This window comes from Agelaius tricolor, unplaced genomic scaffold, assembly GCF_023055355.1.
Source record: "Agelaius tricolor isolate 1412-34295 unplaced genomic scaffold, bAgeTri1.0.p SCAF_4, whole genome shotgun sequence".
NCBI classification, from domain to species: Eukaryota; Metazoa; Chordata; class Aves; order Passeriformes; family Icteridae; genus Agelaius; species Agelaius tricolor.
The window spans coordinates 36,792,137-36,812,475 of NW_027269264.1; the positions used below are offsets into that span (position 1 = coordinate 36,792,137).

The 20,339-nt window shown below is 37.9% G+C and overlaps 1 protein-coding gene across 16 annotated transcripts in view; it reads right to left on the reverse strand.

Moving 5' to 3' along the window:
* The window catches only part of MAST4 (microtubule associated serine/threonine kinase family member 4), a 278,365-nt gene that overhangs the window by 34,748 nt on the left and 223,278 nt on the right, over positions 1-20,339 (reverse strand). For all 16 annotated transcript variants that reach the window (XM_071425284.1, XM_071425286.1, XM_071425285.1 and 13 more), the window contains 6 exons: positions 16,924-17,081; positions 15,587-15,662; positions 13,906-14,115; positions 10,848-10,949; positions 6,423-6,555; positions 783-850 (listed from right to left, as the gene is read on the reverse strand). In XM_071425284.1, coding sequence (XP_071281385.1) covers positions 783-850; positions 6,423-6,555; positions 10,848-10,949; positions 13,906-14,115; positions 15,587-15,662; positions 16,924-17,081 — 747 coding nt within the window. The remainder of the gene's footprint in view (positions 1-782; positions 851-6,422; positions 6,556-10,847; positions 10,950-13,905; positions 14,116-15,586; positions 15,663-16,923; positions 17,082-20,339) is intronic.

A 20,339-nucleotide genomic window follows, 5' to 3' on the forward strand; every position in this document is an offset into this window, starting at 1 on the left:
TTTGCACCTTAGATTCAGTTAAGTACTTTGGCACTTCCCTTAAGCCTTTTTTAGTTATTTTGTCCTTTCCCCAATTTGTCAGTAAATGCTGCTCAGGTCTAATAAAGTATTTCAAATGCAGACGAATTAAAGCAACAAAAATACCTTCTTTGTCAATTACAGAATCCCTCACAAGTGGCACTTTGCCAAATATTAGAAAATATCCCAATATAACATGACATGTACCAGGGAATGATGTTTTATTGTTTTGTATTACAACAGGTCTAACAGATAATCCATGCCTGCTAACATTTGTAAATACTTGTTAAAGCACCACTTAATTACCTAGACATCCCCTAAAACTGTATGCTCTTGTTTTCACCATCCAGTTGCACTGAAAATCAAGACTAAATTGTAGGAACTTCACCTACTCTGTTGACTGAAATCCAAGGTGTAAGAACCAACTTTTAAAAATAAGAATTTAAAATAATCACATTTAAGCACAAAATCAACGTGTCCAACTTGCTTTTCTTTTTGTGGTAAAATTATTGCCATATGATAAACACTAACTTTATGGAAGATAAAGACACTGAGTTGTCTAGGAAAACAGGTAGAAAGCTCAATTATACCTTTTGAAAGCCTTCTGCCTGAAGAGCCTCACAGAGTTAGTGTGAGCATTAACCAATGTTTACTCAATCTGTTCGCACATACCAGGAGAAACCAGAACAGGCAGGGTTGGGGGAACACACCACATTTTCCTTGTTCACATTCAGCAAAAGCAGCAACATAAGAGGGAAGCTTACATTTATTGATTCTTCTGTTTCCAGAGTGTCTGCTGTCCCACTGTCACAATTAGCTAGCTGAGCTATTTCTGGAAAAAAAAATTAAAAACTTCATTTTAAACTATGGAAAATACTAAATTAAATGAAGCACAGAAAACATGAGAAGTGACATCTTTCTGGAATAATTAATAGAAAATTTTAAAAAACTTAAAAAATAAAGAACAAAGCCAAAACAAAAACAACAACAACAACAACAAAACAAACAAACAAACCCTGTAGCTTGAAAAGTAACTTTCAGGGCATCTCCAAGCATATGTTAAAAAATCCACTCAGGAAATGAAGACTTGCTATTCAGTGCCTATGTAATAATCTTCCACTGAAGCAATGAAGATTAGCCATGAAGCAATGAAGAGCAGTACCGTTTTCACTGCTAAGACCTGGGAATTCCAAGAGCACTAAGGGAAAGACAGCACTAATCTGCTAAAACTCCTGAGGATTTCACCCTCTGAGGGGTTAACAGTAGGCCCTATCCTTGGGCTCCTTCGCAGTTACAGCAAAAGCTTCTAGTTTAGACCTAAGACAGGACTCTAAATAGTTTGCTTCTTCTACAGAGAAATGCTGCTAAGCTTACCAGAATAAGCTAAAAGTAATTTTCATGGAAGCTTATAATTTACAGTCACTAACACAGATGAATTCTCTGGGAAAGTAAGATTTTAGAAGCCTACAACTTTATCAGATTGTCCCTGCCCCTGTCAACCTATGCTGCAGAGCTCCTAAGCCCAGTCTGTTCTTCAGGGTGGGTAGTAACCAAGAATTCATCTGGGTAAAAAAAGCCAAACAGGACAGCCAGTCACTAAAAGCAGCCATACACATATTTAATTATATATCCTACATAGCCAAAGATGCAAATTCTATCACAATTATGTCCTGCGAATCAGAAATAAGACCACCTAAAATTTGCAAGATTAGTTTTTATCTCAACTTAACTGAATTTATGACTACGAAATATAACTGAATATTCACACAGAATACCTAAACTGGATTTTTCTGTATAAAAAGGAATTATCATTACAAGTGAAATGCTCTGCAACACTTTCTGCATTTTTTAAAGTAAATTAAGCATACAGATAATTTTCTGTTGGAACAGCTACAGATTTAAGGAGTAACTGTCATTTGTAACCACTATACAAACCAAAATGTGGCAACTGTAAGAAACAGAAAAAATTACAGTGTCACTTCAAAATCCAAACAGATCTTTAAAGTGTTAAAGAAGCTAAAAAATATTCCAAAAATTAAGTCCATAAACAGTGAAAAATATCCTGACTAGAACAAACAAAATCTTTAAGAAAAAAAATTATAGAGGCTGAACCCGAAGTGGATTTTCCAGTCAAAAGTCACGGTTTTGTGAACACAGGGGTTTTAGAATAGAAGAGCTGATGAAACCTTTATTGTATGGGCAAGAACCAAGCTAGCTGGAGTAATATACTTTGACAGCCTTCTCAACTGAAATGACTTTCATAAATAGCAAATTAAAACAATCCTTTTTGAAACAAAACTTCTGCAAAATAACAATTATCTGAGAAATCCATATTATTTGCAAGCAGTAGGTACTAATGGGATGGAACCAAAAGTCAGCTTTCAAAACAGGGATCTATGGAACCATTTTGCAGTGCCTGAAGAGATTTTTCAAACTCATCTAAATACCATTAAACATCTGTCCTTTTTCTTCCATTGATTTAAACCTTTTCTGAAGACTCATGATTCAAAAACCTAAAGATGGTAATTTAAAAAACATGGGGAAAAATTTCTCCCCAGGGAACTCTTCAGAAATGCAGCCACCTCTCTCTGCTAAGTGATGAATCTGTTGTGGTATTGCTTTCAGTATAGTATAAATTTATCTAGCATTATCACCAAATAATACAAGCATCATTTCACTCAAAGAAAAGACACTACAGCTATGACAGCAAACAAAGGAGGCAAGTAGAGAAAGATCTAAAGTAGGTTGCTTTTTCCTACAGATGAAAGAAAATCCTTTGCATGAACATTGAAGACACAAATTAACATCTTGGTTGAAAATATAATTCTGTGTTACAGGATAAGTAAGTAGTGCAACTGAGGTGCACTTTTTTTGTTTTGAAAAATTTGGTTCTGCTTATTAAAAATTTTCTATTTTTACATTAAAGGGCTTTAAAGTTCTTGAGGATGATCTTCCCATAATATTTTTATAGTAATGAATGCAGTGCTCCCATTAATTCTCTTTGTAAACCATTCATTCCAGGGCACAAACCCATGGTGCCCCTCTTTCATTGTTGCTTAAGTAGCATCCCTATATATAGAGACAAAAACTAGATCATCTAAGAAGTCATTGCACAGTGATAAATATTCTTTATAAATATTACTTTTTTTGGTGTGTGGGAGGAAAGCATTAACACAAATCAGATGGCCTAAATTACCTATTACAAATACTCATATACATTAATCTTTTAAAAAAACTCACTAAATAATTCAATTGCTCGTATGTCCAATTGAACCAAAAATCAGTAATCCATAGGTCATACACTCCTCAGTATTTACTGGCAAACCACACAGAACATTGTTCCCTTCAGAAAAAAAACCCCAAAACCCAACATTTCAATTATCATTTGAATGCTTTGAAGTTTTTATATTCATTAATATTCAGTTTATGAAATATAGTGAGATGTGTCCTAGGTGAACTATGCTCCCATTAAACAAATACTTAGTTAAAGAAAGCAGTATTACTTATTTATATATAGGCATTTGTTTCTAGACTTCTCTTAAAATAAACTGTCAAAAAAACAATTCAAAGTTGTTATTAAACATGGGTAGCAACAGATTCTTGACTACTGCTTAGGAACACTTTTATCCAAGTGGCCAGGAAGAGTCAATGAGAAAGATAAGGTTCAACTGGCAGAACCAGAGTCAATAATACAAAACTCTCAACCCACACTCCAAACTAAATCTTGCATACTTGATCAATGAAGAATTGATGAATTGTCAGTTTAGGACAGACCAACAGCTCATCAAATCCTGAAGACAATGCTTTATCTCGCAGAGAATTTCAATACTTCTTGATTTTTTCCAAAACCAAAAGGAAAAAAGTATTTATGTATATTTTCCCAATTTGTCTGGCTTCCTTTGCTGCAGTCCAAATATAAACAAAAAGCATCAAAGCTGTTAATCTGTATCTCAGACAAAAAAAAATAATTCTAAATTTGAATGAGGAAGTTCTGTGAAGATAGGAAGTGGGCTAATAATAGGTTTGACTTTCTTTAGATTTGTTAATATAACATTAATGTCATCTGTAACAATACTCAATCTAACTGAACTAGAACTAACCAAACTCCTGATACAACTGGCAGTGCTGAACTTTGCTTTAGTTTAGCAGCAGGGTTTTAAAACACAATATACTACTCTAATTTAATAACCTGTGTTCTTACATCATGAAAGCTAGCACAAAAAAAAGTTTATCATAGTTTTTTGCTATGATCTGTGCTATCAAGCCCTTTCCAAGTCCTGGCTGGTAACACAGCAGACAAGCTAATTGGCACCAGCTAGGATCATTTTTCCATTATGGCATTTCTGCTAATTTCTTCCAAGTTGCAGAACTAGCACTGAATACAATGAACCGATTTCTATTTGTCACCACTGTTAGAAGCTGGTCTCAGGGTGGCAAAGAAGATGATCTGGCTAGGACAGAGAAGTAATTCTAGTTTTTTCAATGCTGTCCTTCAAAAAACCATAGAATGCCTTGGGTTAGAAAAGACCCTGAAGATCATCTTGCTCTAAGCCTTCCACCAAGGCCTGGGACACAGAATCACAGTATCAGTTGAACTGGAAGGGACCCAAGAGGATGATGAAGTCCAGCTCCTGGCCCTACCCAGGACCACCCCCAAGCGTCACACCCTGTGCCTGAGAGCATTGTCCAATGCTTCTTGAACCCTGTCAAGCTGGTGCTGTGACCACTTCCCAAGGGAGCCTCTTCCAGTGTCCAGCCACCCTCTGGGTGAAAAACCTTTCCTGATATGCAACCTAACCCCCCCCACCCCAACACAACTTCAGGCCATTTCCTTCAGACAGATCCTGTCACTGGTCACCAGAGACTGGTCCTGTCATTGGTCACCAGATCAGTGTCTGCCCTTCTGCTTTCCCTCATGAAGAAGCTGTGACTGCAAGGAGGTCTCTCCTCGGTCTCCTCCAGGCTGAACAGACCAAGTGACCTCAGCCACTCCTCATCCTGCTTCCCCTCAGTGCCCTTCACCCCTCCATGCCCTCGCTGGACACCCTCCAGTACTGTCCTTCTTACACTGGAGCACCCAGAGCTGCCCCCAGCACTGGAGGTGAGGCTGCCCCAGTGCAGAGCAGAGCAGGACAATCCCCTCCCTTGCCTGGCTGGTGATGCTGTCCCTGATGCCCCACAGGACACGGGTGGCCCTCCTGGCTGCCAGGGCACTGCTGGCTCATGTTCAGCTTGCCATCAGCTTGCCCAGGGCTCCTTTCCATGGCACTGCTCTCCAGCCTCTCATTCCCCAGTCTGTCTGTACATCCAGGGTTGTCCCATCCCAGGTGCAGAATCTGGCACTTTCTCTTGTTGAATTTCATATGCTTGATGATTGCCCAGCCTTCTAATTTTCAAGGTATCTCTGCAGGGCCTCCCTGCCCTCGAGAGAGTCAACAGCTCTTCTCAGTTTTATCATCTGCAAACTGGCTTTGTATCCCTCCCAGTCCTGCACCCAACCATTTCTGAAGATGTTGAAGAGCCTAAGGTGGAGCCCCATGGAACCCCCCTAGTGACAGGTCACCACTCTGATGTCACCCCATTCACTGTAACCTCTTGTGCCTGACCCATGAACCAGCTGCTCTCCCATATCATGATGTGTTTATCCAGCTGTGTGCTGGACATTTTGTCCAGTAGGACACTGTGAGAGACACTACTGAAAGCTTTACTGAAATCCAAGATGATGACACCAATTGGCTTCCCTTTACCAGCTAGGTGTGTTACCATGCACCTTCCACTAGACCACACTGCTCAGAGCCACATTCCATCCGGTCTTAAACACTTCAAAGGATGGAGCACCACCACTTCTTTGGGCAACATGTTCCAGTGTCTCACCACTTCCACAGTAAAGAAAAATTCTGCAGTGACAATCCCTCCACTGGAACCTAAGTTCTCCCAACAAAAGCCCCCAACATGGACTCGTATTACACAGAAAATTAATGGGATAGAGTCTCTTCTCAGAGACTCCTCCAAGATGATGGAACCTGGGAGCACTGAAAGGCAAACAACAGCTCAACCAAGGGTCCTTTATAACTGTGCTTAGATGACAGTCACCATCAAATTATCCCAGTAAATTCCAGCCATGAGGAAGTTGCATTGTCAGGCTGGAAGAAGATGAGAGGTATAATCGGTACCGTGTATTTGTTAATGATATTTGCAAAAAAAAAAAAAATCCTGTTAAGAAGAAATAGCCTTTTATATGTGTTTGTTTGAGCTTGGGAGAGTACAGTTGATGTCAGAAAACACTTGCTCTGCTACCATCTTTAGCTTGACCCTTTTCAGGTACACACAGATTATCAGAATGATAGAACACGTTGAGAAGGAAGAACCTAGAAACCTATAGCTATACCAGGAGATTCACTTACCCTCCAGAGGATCTTTATTTAAGCCCAGTTGGCTAATAATGTATCGAGGGATGTCTGTTTTAATGCCTTGCCCCTCTTTAGCATGGCCTTCAGCTGCTTCCAAAAGATAGTAAAACTCTTCGGGATCAAATTCCTAGAGGAAAAATAATTGTCATCATTTTCTCTGTTGAAACTGGTTCCTTAGGGTCTAATAACATAAAAAGTTCCTTTGCTTCTTCTAACTCCACATATATGGCATGTTCCTACTAAAAACAGTACCCTTCTCTTCTACTAATAGTAGTCTATTAATCTGTTCTGATTCTTATACAGCGTAACACAATGTAAGCAATGGAACTGCATGTCACTATTTTGGAGCAATAATTTATATAAATATTATATTCTTTGCCATCAAAACTTCATGTAATACTGAGTGAAATTACCTATAAGCAGCAAAAATAGGATTTCAGAGAGAAGACTTTCTTCCTGTATGCGTTTGCTTATAAAAATCTACTACAACCATGTAAATATATTGCACTACACTTTTTACTTCTGAAGTATTAATTTCAAATATTTCTAATCAATATATATGTACTGTGTTTTATGGAAAATACAATTTAAAAAATCACTAACTTTAGAATGAAGATAAAATTGAAATTCGATTTTAAAAATCTGAGCTTCGTTGATCCAACTGTTTCAAATTCAGAAATTAAACATTCCCCTGTGGGAACTAACTATATTACAACCATCACTTATAACATACCAAAAAGGCAAGCCTCAACAAGGGACAAAAATGAACAAAAGTAATAGAAATAGATTTTTTCCTCCAGTAGGTCAGCTGTGTCACAAATACCTGTAGAAGCCAGGCAGACTGCTGAGATAGCTAATTTCCTGGCTGTTTTGCAACCAAACATAACTCCATGGAATTTTAGACTACATGTTGAGTCACAAGGCTCCTGTCCTAAATCCTCAGGCTATCAGAACTTGTAAAGTCAACATCCCGACCCAGAAGGCAGCTTGAGAAATTTGGTACCATGCTTTTTGCAAGCATCAAAACTGCTGCAGCTAAAATGAGCAGCTGCAGCATGTCTTAAATAAAGTATCTTTAGAATTTCCAATCTTATGGAAACAATCTTAGTTTTAAATGTGTCATGAAACAATCTTCATCATGTACAACCTACTGCAAAGGACTTAACCGTGAACCCATGAACTGTCCAAGCTGCCTCACTTTATTAGCCCAGAGTCACAGGATGCTGCAAACCTGCCCAAAAACCTGAACCTAAACAGTACATGCTATTTCAGGCTTAACTCTTCTCATCATGCCATCCCCAGCTGTATCTCTTACATGTTATTCTTTGGCACTAAAGCAGCCAACAGCATGATGTTGTGTGCCAAGATTTCTATTTACTTTTGTCATGAAAACATTATCATCTCCTGACCTGCTGCAGTGACAGATAAACAGCTTCTCCTCCACTTACTAGCAAGACAAGGCAATTTCAAAACAGGCAATTTTAATCATATGAATGTGTAAGTGTGTTTGTGTGTGCAATGATCTAAAGACACACATATACAAACACAGGTGCAAATAATGAGAAGCAATGAATTTATTTTCTGATCTTCACTTCCAACTCTGTATTTCATTTTCCACATATAAATGGAAAAAGAATATTTAAATAATTGGCAGTAGCTCTTACCACCTGTGAAACTGTAAAACCTTTATTCATATGAATATCAAGTAAACTGATATAGGATTTCACATGCTATGAACACCTGAGACAAGACCACCATCAGGAAACTTTACCAGCTTTACTGCATGGTATCTGAAATGTCTGATGACCACAAAGCTAGAATTTTTTCTTACAATTTTATGAACTTTCTTAGAGAGGCTGAAGTTTTCCACACCTATTATCTATTTCACACAGATATTCTAAAATGCCAAACAGTAATATTCGAAATGTTTATGATCTAGGCTTAACATCTTCTGGCATGAAAAATGTATTGTTCCTTGACTGTACGCCAAAATTTGTTCAAGCTCTCTGTATCTGTAGAAACATACAATGCAGGGTTGTCACAATCCAGTTTAAGCCTCTTGAATATCCTGTTTTAAGTGAGAACACTAGTAGCAAGCTGTGCTGGCTTTCCCTGCCACTGCTGCTCTGAAACTCAATTATGAGACACAGTCACAACTGGACTTTGCACCACTGTTCTTCCACTCACTTCAGCATGCCCAGCAAAAGGAGGGGTGCAGGATGCACATCACTCTACTTGAAGGGTAAGGCACAGCAAGTAGCCTAGGATAAAATCCCAGCAGCAGAAAGTGGGAACTAAGTGAACAAAGAGTTGGACTAGATCCCATTAAAGTTTAGTACTTTGGGAGAATAAACTAATAGGCAAATAGACCACCAAGAGAGACCTTGAATTGGAACCACAGAATCATCATAGTTCAAAGAAACCTTTAAGATAATTCAGTCCAACCATCCACCCAGCACCACCACTGTAACCTCTAAACCACTGAACCATCACCCACAGCGTGAGATCCAAACACCTCTTGAACACTCCAGGTAACTCCACCACCTCCTACACAACCTATTCCAATGCCTGACCACTCTAATAGGGGAAAAAAATTTCAAATATGTCATCTGAATCTCCCCTCTCTGAATTTAAGGCTACTTCCTGTAGTTCTGCACATACCATATGGGAGAACAGCTCCCACCTGGCACCTTCCTTTCAGGGAGCTGTAAGAGTGATAAGGTGCCCCCTGAACCTTCTCTTCTTGAGACCAAACAAACCCAGCTCCCTCAGCTGTTCCTAGATGTATTTTCTAGACTCTTCGTGAGTCTTGCTGCCCTTCACTGGACGCACTCCAGCACCTCAGTTAGAAAGCTAATACAGAATGATGATGCTGGGTACAAGGGCTGATGGGAGAAAGCTAGCAAGCCTGTAATGGAAGGTGTAAAGCATTATTAAGAAGTCCTGACTGCCTACAAGACATATTTAAGAGCATTTCTGGGTGTATGATAATAGACAAGAATGCAAACCAAAAAAACAAGGATAAGAGAAACTGGATGATGTGGAGAAATATATAAACCCTGTAAACAGAGCAGGGAACAATACACTAGACATGGAATGAACTCAGGGAGAGGAGTAAAACAAGTTTGGATTCAACAGCAGAAGCAGGACATGCTAAGATGTCCTTCTCTCTAAAGTCTTCCTTTTTGTTTGTTTTGGTTGTTTTTTTTAAACATCTCACATCTCTTTCATGCTGATTCAGAGCACATATCTTATTTTTACTTTCCTTCTGAACTGCAAATCACAAACAACAAAGCAACTGGGAGCACCGAGACTTTGTGTTTCCAAAACAAAATAGAGGCAGCTCTCAAAATGCCCATGGCTGAACGAGCCAGGGTGTGGATTAACTGTGCCACAGATGAAGGGACTCAGCACAAAGCCAAAATCACGTTGGAAATACTTACTAGATAGCTTACTAGCTCAGATTCAGTGTGACGCAAATGGAGTTATGACAATTTCAGGCATAACTTGAGTCTAGCAGCCGGCTGGCTTCCACATAAGGCCTGCCAGCCTCAAATAGCTGTATGCAGCATCAACACTGATCTTATATTGGCAAGCATAGTGGCTCAAAATCAGCTCAGGCTGCCTGCCAGGCCTTTTGGAATCGGGCTGCCTCTGGCATGGTATTTGGGTGTCTACACCATCCTCCTGTGTACACTGTGTTCTGCAAGTGTTTATTAGTTCAACTGAACAACTGAAGCACACTGGCTCCATGTGCACAACTAACCGCACCTGAGCGATCCCAGCTCCCACAGCATGGGCAAGAGAAGCAGAAATATGCCCACACAGCACACACAGTCTAACCCAGTGTGGCAACTTCGCTGCTATGCTCATGCATAAATAAATCAACTCTTCTGCTCCTTCTGGTCCCCACTAAAACACCAACTACCTGTGTTTCCAGACAGCCTAATCCCTCTGCTGCTCTTATCGCCAGATCAGGTACTGCAGAACTGACCTCAAGCTGTTTATAGTTCTGGCAGCTGTTGAGTGCAACAAAATTATGAAACTATTAAGAAATGAGAAAACCACTAAGCAATTACAATTCTGGAGCAGTCTTCCCTAGAAATGGAGAAGTCTAACAAAACAACAGAAAAAGCCAACTGGTTTTAAACAGCAGCTTCCTCAGTTGATGAAAGGGATTCTATACCATACTATCTGCAATAGGAGAGAATCAAACAAAACCACAGGAGGGTCCTGCCAGTACACTATATCCAATAATAGAAGTGGAAAGGATCCCACTAACAATGAAGCCCTACCACACTGTTTGACATGTTCAAAAATCAATTATAAAGAACCTTGAATAGTAAATCAGAGAATTGCCTGCACTACTAAGTGAAAAACACTACCTACTAAGTGAAAACATAGTAAGCATGACCTTACCAGGCATTCCAGTAAGCGAGCAGGACGAGCAATAACTATCAAGATTTTGCGAACAAGTTGTTTAATAAATGCCATTTCTCCACTCTCTGATCGCTCTTGAGCCTGAAAGATAGAAAATAAAGTCATATTGAACCAAATCACATTCAATGCACTGCTTAGGAAAGCAGTGATATTGAGGACATCCACAGGGTCTGAAGCATGTACTTGATACAAACCGCACATCGATTTCAAGATGCCAGCAGAGATAAAAAAGATCTGAGTAACACTGTAACTTCTGTTCAAATAATCCCAGCTTTAAAACTCTAACACTGTAACTACAAAAGTGCCGCCTTCTTTTGTTTCTTGTTTCTTAAGCTTTCCCAGTGTTATTACCACCATTTTTGGAAATAGATACAATCTATCAATACAGCTCAACACTGATCTACACATGCAGGTTGTGCCTCAATTTGTTAATAACAATGTTAGGCTGAAATGAAAACGAACATTAATAGTAATAGATATAAGCAACATCCATCCCAAATTCATACTGTCTTTCGGTCAGTCATAGGAAAATGACAATTTATATGCATATATACATATAAAAAACCTTTACCTGTAGAGAGGCTTCATCTAAAGGTACATGTAGAAAGGATGACAATGAAAATACAAAAGAGAGGGGGAAGTGCTATAGAAGAATATATACAGAAAATATACTTCTAGAAGATTGACAACACCTGCACAATAGTCTGAGCTGCATTTCAAGTTTCTTTTAAATGTTCCCCTCTAAGAACAAACTACAATATTAAGGGATGCTAGTGAATGCAAAGCAACTGTAAAATTCTCCTTCTGATTAGAATGTATTAATAGCCCTTGCCTTAAATATCAAAGCATTTCCTTACTCTGAATAGCAGAACTCACAGACTTAAGTTTCTCAGCATCTCTTGCTTATTCAAAACCACAAAGAAAATTAATAAACTAACACTTAAAATATTATTACTACAGACCAGTAAGAAATTTTTCCTATAAAACATTACATTTTTGAAAAAAAAAACTGTAAGAAAAAAGGAAACTATGCATATTGCTCTTAATGTAAATACCACAATTTTAAAAATCACCAAATATATGAGAGGAATTAATTTATGGAGTTTAAGAAAGGAAAACTGTACAAATATAATCTAGCCACCTGCAAAAAGTTTCAGAAGTACCTTAACTGGACAGAAGCGTAATTCTAAACATTATCAATTTAGCCCAAATAAAACTCTTTTGTAAACAAAACACCACCTATTTTAACTTCCCACAAAATTTAAAGCATCTTTGTAGAGTTTTATGAACACTCAGGTGCCTAGGTGAACAAAAGATTCAACACATATTACATTTAAGGAGGATGAAGTAGGAAAGCATTCAGGTCCACTTGACCTTAAAATTCTAAAGGTTTTGGTGAACCAAGCTGCTTTGACCTCACAGGAATCTTCCCCTAGTTAAAGTAACTGCACAGTGCCAAGCAGCAGCATGAAATGCAGCTTTCTACTGAAGATTGCAGCTGGGAATTAACAACAAATGAATCACATGAAACCAAAGCACAACTAAATGTCCATAACAAAGTTGTGCAAAGAAAATGTTTTCATACTGTCATATCATGCTATTAACAAGAAGCAAGCAGTGGACTCAAAAGTTAAGTCTGAATTTTTTAAGGTATGTCTTTGCAGAACAGGAATCTTTTTCATAATAAAGAACTAACATCATAGAATATGACAAAATGAGTGGCTTTGTGATTTTTTCCTTTATATGCAGGTTGAAGAATAATGTCGTGGCATGTTTTTTTAGCAGGTTTTGGGAGAGGTGTTAGTGAACACATATTCTAAACTCTACTTAATGTGTAGCCATTTTAAGATATATATTGTTAACAGTGGTTCAGCAAATCCTGGCTTCGACATGTTTTCTGGTATTCTGACATTATCAACTGGCCAATTCTGCCTGCACTTTGGCATGGCAGAACTATGACCATTTCATAAGAAGGTTACTGGTTCAAAACCTTCTCTTGACTAGTAAGCAAACTCCAAGTATTTTCAATGTTTAAAAAATAGGCTTTCAACAATCCAGAGTAAATTTATTGATGTCTTACATCTTGTTTTGGCTTATGAAGAGAAAAAGTTCAAAAAACAGTAGTTTCAGAAATCCTATTTGCAAAATAGAAATTAACAAAAAAGCAGCATAGGAAAAACAAAACCCAAGAAAACAACACATACAAACAAACAAACAACAACAAAAAAAAATCAAAAAACCCCACGAAAACTCAACCAAAACTGCTTGTGTATTCAAAAGAAAGTAAAAGACCAATTAAGACAGGCATGGCATCTTAAGATATCAGCTGGAAAGAATTTCAAATTAATTTCACATCTCCTGCTCTATCACATTAATTTTGACTCATAACATACTATCAAAGCCCACACAAATAAATGAATGAGTACATTACATGTTGCACTCATTCTTTTGAAAATGATACATGAATAAACTACAGAAACTTACGTAACAGCACGTTTGTCAAGTTTTGAGTTCTTCTTAATTAATTTAGCTGATTATTCTAATAAAGTTTCAACATATTTAGAAAAGACATTTTTGCTGTTAATCAACATTTCAGCTATGAGAGGAATGTTACAAATAATTAAAAAATAAATAATCTCTCACTAATGGAAAGCTAAAGATTGCTGTCTGCTTTCTTGACACAGTAGGGCTGATAAAAGGAAAACATGTATGTTACCTCATTTATTTAAAGTAAATGAAATAGCCAGCCCTGTCTGGGGCTTATGCACACACTTCTGTAAGTAATCTACAACTTGCACTGCAAGACATAATCCTGTTGTTTCTGGAATCTTTACAACACATCTATTCTAGACCAATATGCCAGGGTGCCTTATAGTTTTTGTAGGAGTCATTATGTAGACTAAATCATCTTATGAATACCACTTTGACAAGTACTTGAGTAAACAGTCGTAATTCAAGACAATATTCAAAAAAACTCTAAGGCAAACAGATTTAAACAGTTTTTCAGGCAAACATAAAGCAGTCTCACGGATCATACCTCCTGTAGCAATTTGTCTAATTTCTGCTGTAATTCAAGGAAGTATCGTGATGTGATGAGGCCCTGGTGAGATTTATCTAAACAATCTCGAGCCAGTTCTGTGATCTGATGGTGGGTAAAACTGAGCACTCCATCTGCCAGAGGAAGGGTGTTCTCTGGAGAATGATTTGTTATAATATCCTGAAGTCTCTCTTCCATCTGAGCTGTGGCCTATAGAAAAGTAGTTGTTGAACACATTAAATCAGCTCTATGTGAAACTAACAGCCTTAAAAGTTATTTCTGACTCTAGAACATTTCTCTACCGCCTAAGAATTTACCTAGCTGGAATGCATGAAATGACTGAAGACAAAAGGCAAGTACACAAAGGCCAAGTGAGAGATGACACTTCCCCACATTACCAGTACAGAAAAACAACAGCCTCGTTGTTCTCCTAGCAGTTCCCCACTTTGTCTGCCCATGGTGATTAACTGTGCACTAATCTTGTGATAATCACTAACAGAACTAAAAAGCTTTTATGTCAAAGCCAAAGTGGAAATATATAAAAAGAAAAAAGAGAACTCATAGGAGGTCTACTTTTCTCTGCTAAAAATGCAGATACTAGACAGCAGAATATAGTCACTACTTTCACAAAGGTTACTCCCCAAAAATATTTCACTGAGCAGAGTTTGAATGAGGCTCATTTGACTAATTAGAAGCACCACAGGCTCACAGGTCCTGCCAAACATGTCTGCAGGTTCCCAGATGCATTTGTTTTACAGAACCAACTGTCTGGTTCTCACAGAAATGCAGATGCTTAAAAAAAACCCTTTGAAGATATCATTATTACTATTATTATTATTATTAAACTGTAATCCCACACACCTTAGTTCATATCTCAAACAGTAAGATGAGTGAGTTCTGCACACTTCATATTGTTGCTCGATTACTCTGCAAATACTGACAAAACTTTCTTTATATAAAGAAATGCAAAGAAATTTCTCCCTTTTTAACTCTCATTTTAGGAACAATACCTTGTCTTATTTTCCAGAGGTAACTAAAATCCTAGCAGCAACTGAGAGTATAGTGCTTCAAGTTATGCACACACACCTGCACCTAGGAACTCATCTGTGTCTCAAGATCTCTGGACAGGAAAGCAAAACATCCTCCTACTTCATAGTCAAACTCCCACATCTGTGTACTGATCTCATTAAGTGTATTAGATCAGTATATAATATACAGTATATAATATATATCAGTGCATATAATGCATGTAAAGTATATAGCAAGTGTTTGGGAAAATGAAGAAATGGACTAACAAAAAGGAATCTGCTGGTATATCACCAGAGCAGATGCTTCTCAAGACTTAGTACTGAAAACTGGTTTCAATTTACTAATGCAGTATACATTTGCCCCCAGTACACCACCTATTGAAATCCAATGTATCATCAGATTCCAATCAGCAGAATATTTTACCAGCATGACTAATTTCAAAACCAGTTTGGCAGCATTGCCAAATGAATGTCCAGTACTCAGCCAGAGTTTTCCTTATCATGACTTTATCAGTTGCAGTAAGAGATCAGTGATGCTTTATGGAAGCCATTACAGGGCTGGATCATTACTTCCCATAACAAAAGCACCACTTACTTAAAACCTATGTTACCTACCAATTTAGATACTGGGTATCTTAAATATAATTCATTACCTTTGGGAACCTTTCTTTGTAGACATGGTTCATCATAATTATTTCATTGTCACAGCAAGCAGGAGAACGTCCAGGGCTGCAAGCAAAGCAAATTATCCCTTTACACTTGTCCCAGCATGAACTACAGTTAGTTCTTAACATTTTTGTATGACTTACTTGCAACAAAAATTCAGCACAGACTTCACTGGAAAGGTAGTCGGCAATCAACAGTACACTTAAGTTCCTTTCTGCTATTTCTGTTCAAGTCCTCATGATCATTTAATGCACTTGACATCTAACTGCTAACCACGTTATTCTCCTAGTTTGTACCTGTATTTCAAGGCAGATGAAGCCTTGTGAACATTATCTTTTCTTCAGAAGGGCAACAGAGATCTTTTTAACTGGTCTTATACCTGTACCTTTGAAGATTAGATACAATCAAAATAGCAAGATCTGACCAAGAACTCTGGTAGCTGCAAGTGAAAAAGTACAAAATAAGTTTGTTTCAGTTTTGTTGTTTTTCTAAATGGATAATTTGAAAAAATATATCAAAACAACCTATTTTCAATCTGACCAGCAGATAAAGGCATTAACTTTCTACAAATAATGTCATATATATGCACATGTCGAACAAAGATGGAGCACTGTGCCTGTAAAAAAAAGCACAAGACTTTGAGGAAAAGAATTCATAAAAAATACTCAAAGATCTCAGAAACCTACAAAATTACTTTTTGCTATTATGAGTCTCACTGTCCACTAGAAAGCCCTTTAAAAAAATCTCAATACAGATTTCTTGGTATTGGTGATTCTGGCCCATTCAATCTGTCTAGCAGGTCTGGTCTAGTGGAAATGTCCCTGCTCAGAGCAGCGGGGTTGAAACGAGATGATCTTTAAGGTCCCTTCCAACTTAAATCATTCTGTGGATCTAAATCTGGCTTTTGGTATTCTTAAAGATGAAAACTGAATACTAAACTTTGTCAGGGATATCACAATGACGAGTCCTTGAATTGATGCAGGCAGCCTGTTACAGACATTCACAGGCTACTACTGAGAACAGAGCAAGTACTAGGATTCAGAAAGGGAATACTACAATTATATCATTAATGACTAGGTCATCAAGACACTCTGTGCAGATTAGCTGCCTTCACATTAAGACTTATCTTAACGATATTTACCACTGAAGTAAGTCATGACCAAAACCAGAACAAGTATTTAAAGACTACTCTTTATTTAGCCTCACTTACATATGTATTTCAGCTATTTCAAAACCAGTACACATCCCCAGTGTAACACACCATGATGCTACCCACAATATGTGAATTTAGATCCATCCCCTGTTTTCAGATACACAAACTCACCTGAGACTTCGGGACCGAGGGCGCATTGCAGTCGTCCTGCACCTATTATCACTGGCAATGCTCTCAGTGGTACAGAAATGTTTAGACAAAAAATGTAGTTCATCAGGTGTTGGTTGGTATGGTAACTGGTGTAGCTTCTCTTGGGATGAGCAGGATGACTAAGAGAGCACAAGAAAACACAAGCATTCCATCAGAGTGAAAAAACATCATTTTCAAAACCATATGGTGCTCACGAGTAATGAATAATGTAATTTAAGTTAAAAAATTATAGTTACTGTTTCTCATACCTGAACTACCAATTTAAAGAAGAAAAGAAATAATTACTCTCAATCTCATGAGCTAAATATAGAGTAAATATTAAAAATAAGAACCACTTCAGTTCAGAAGACACGCTGCATTTCAAAAATTTAAATTTCCTAAGGCAAAGGTGATGTCTGATGTCAATGATACATAATGATACATAAGAATAGCTAAAATGGAGTCTGCTGAAAATTAATTATTGGAATAGGACAGCCTAAGTATGGTAACCATAAAGTACAACTTATTGTCACAGTGCCAATTGTAAATCTTCATAATAAAGGTACTTCAGTATCCATATTTAAGACATTACTAATGCTCTTAAAAATAAAATCAAATTCTAGCTAAAATTTTGCTGAAAAGATTAATATGTTAATATCTTCTAAAAAACTGTACTCTGAAAACAGAATGAGAGAACTCACTATATTTATCAAGACCAGTTATATGACCACAAAAAACAAACGGAATTACAATAAAACCGTCCATTTAGTATCAAACTGGAAGATATGGACAGGTATGAAAATGGCACCAAAACCACCCTTGCAACATTTCATGTACAAACCTGCATTACATAAGCAGTCCAAATGACCAAACTATGTATTTTAAGGGTTTTTTTGCAGCTCTACCTTAACCATGTTAGATGCCTAGAGGTAGAACTTTGAACTTTTCCGTGAACCTGAATCTTGTACACATTTTATAGAACGCATACATAGTTAAAATCACTAACAACCAGTCTTGCTAACATGGACTGCCAAACACAGAGAAATGTTCTACTGTTTCTGGTACCAAAATCAGTTTCCAAGTCAGCTGATTCATAAATATTCTTGTATGACTGCACAAAGCTGCTCACTACCATGCAGACATTCCCTGTATTTTACCCGCAGAAGGGAAGAAGTTGAAAAACCCGGATATCTTTCTGGAGCTCTTCAGACTCCAGCTGTATTTCTCAATAAAATGAATTTCTTCTGTGTATCAATTTACATGTGCCCATTACTGCTTATCTGACTTCTCATATTGAACACCAAGGCCCCCGCCTAGGTGCTCTTTTAATGGAGGCAGTAAAGAGTTTCTTTGCTACATCATTTCTAGTGAGGGAAATCAATAAACTTTTGTACTGCACAAATATTACCCCTGCATTGCTAAGGTCAGCAGATAATAACCAGGCTATTAAGCACAGAAGCTAGGAAGTCTTTTTAATCTCCTGGCAACTTGTGTGGTAAAGGCTAATATCCTAGATCAGAAGCAAAAGAAAAGTTTTCTTATCACGCTAGATCTCATGAAATCTCATCTCCTAAAAGCAAAAAAGAATAAAACCCACTAGTAGAAAAGGCTAACAAGGACTGGTCTACATGGGAATGCCACACCACATCACAATAAGCCGAAGTTTGCAAGACTGTGTTACCTTGCTTTGCTGCAGGCTAAGAGGCATGCACACTGAGAATTTACCACAGCTCACTGGATAGGTAGTAACTTGCTGAGTTACAGTAACTCATGCATGAAATTCTGCCTTAGCATATTACCATGCATAATTCAGCATACAGCATAGGTAAAGGTAAGTTCTTTCTTATCTCATACTATAGCAGTTAGTTGCAGTTAACCTGTTATCCCACAGCCATGCTCTGTAAAATAAATGATACTGTAGTACAGGAGAATTTCCCAATACAGAGCATTGGAGAATGAAGAATAGCACAGGTGGCTATTCTCTCTATCTCTTTGGTTTCAGGGGATTATGGGAAGATCAGTGTGAAAGTAACTCATATCACACTTCTCCTCATACAAGGTGCCACAGAGTTTAGATCCAACACGACTGAAGAGAGGATCTTCCTATGCTAACCACTCTCAGTTGTATCAGGACCATCAAAGGCACAAAGTACATTTTTTTGGTGATCTAAATTCTTATTTCAGTACAAATCCAAATTCTTACAGCAAAATTCTTAAACAAAATAGTTCTCCTGGCATTCTACAAGTAATGCTCCAAAAATCAAACAAGAGCTAAATTTTTTAATATGTTCAACTGCAGTGCATTATGGAAATGCAAATGTTCTTCTGAAACAGAAATACGGGTTTGAAAAATACACAGCTTGTCTCCCAGTAAAAGACTCAATCATCTCAACTGCATTGTCTAACTGCCAAGATCTGATCCTACTGTGCTAGAGGAAGATAAACCACCAGCTTCTTTCCAACTGAAAAATCAAGCAGAAGGTATTTTAATTTTGATTTTGTTGTGATAAGCAGTATTTGTGGTACTTGCACCACTTCTAAACCCACGACCTTCCATTAAATAGGTAATTCTATCCATCTCATCACTTTCAAAATTAAAAAACAAACAAACAAACAAAACACTCAACAAATGAGTGAGCTACACTCACCTCAGCATAACTGTGGTAACTACAGACACTTTGGCCCCTACTTGGACTTTCACTTGCTTGTGAAGAACAAAGTTGTGATCTATTGCAATGTGTAAAAGCTCCTTCTGCTCACTGGCTGATACATGTCTAGATTAATGTGAATTTTATTTAAGAACAAGATGTGACGGACAAGGGGCCACACAGAGGTAGGACAGCACTCCTCTGGGACAGAGGTCTTTGATCTACCTCCTGGAGATAAGCACAGTGCAGTACAGCACAGAGAAATGAAGTGGAGAAGTAGGCATAGAATCAAGACTTGCCAAAGACCCCCGAAACCCTCTGATCCATTTCCACAAGGACCCGAAAGACTAGACTGTGAGTGATCACTAATTTGCATTGAAACTGAGAAATCCATCTTCAGGGTGGCCACAGCTTCTCTACAAAATGGTACACCCCCCACCCCAAGCCTCAGGCATCCCCAAGATCCTGAGATATCCCCGCAGCTGGACTAATGCTGGAGTCAGGACCAGTGATCTCTTCCTCCCCCCTTATTCCTCCCCTTTTTCTTCTTTTTTTCTTTCCTTCCCACGCCACCCCTTTATGCAAAACACACTGACATGTGCTTATACAGCAGGTCAGAGACTAATACACCAATTTCTATGCCAAGTGTGTAATTTACAAATGTAACTTAGTGAGTTTTTGTGGATTGTTTGAATTCTGTAATTTCTTTTGACCACAAGTATTTACCAATCTTGGGTGATCCCTTACTCT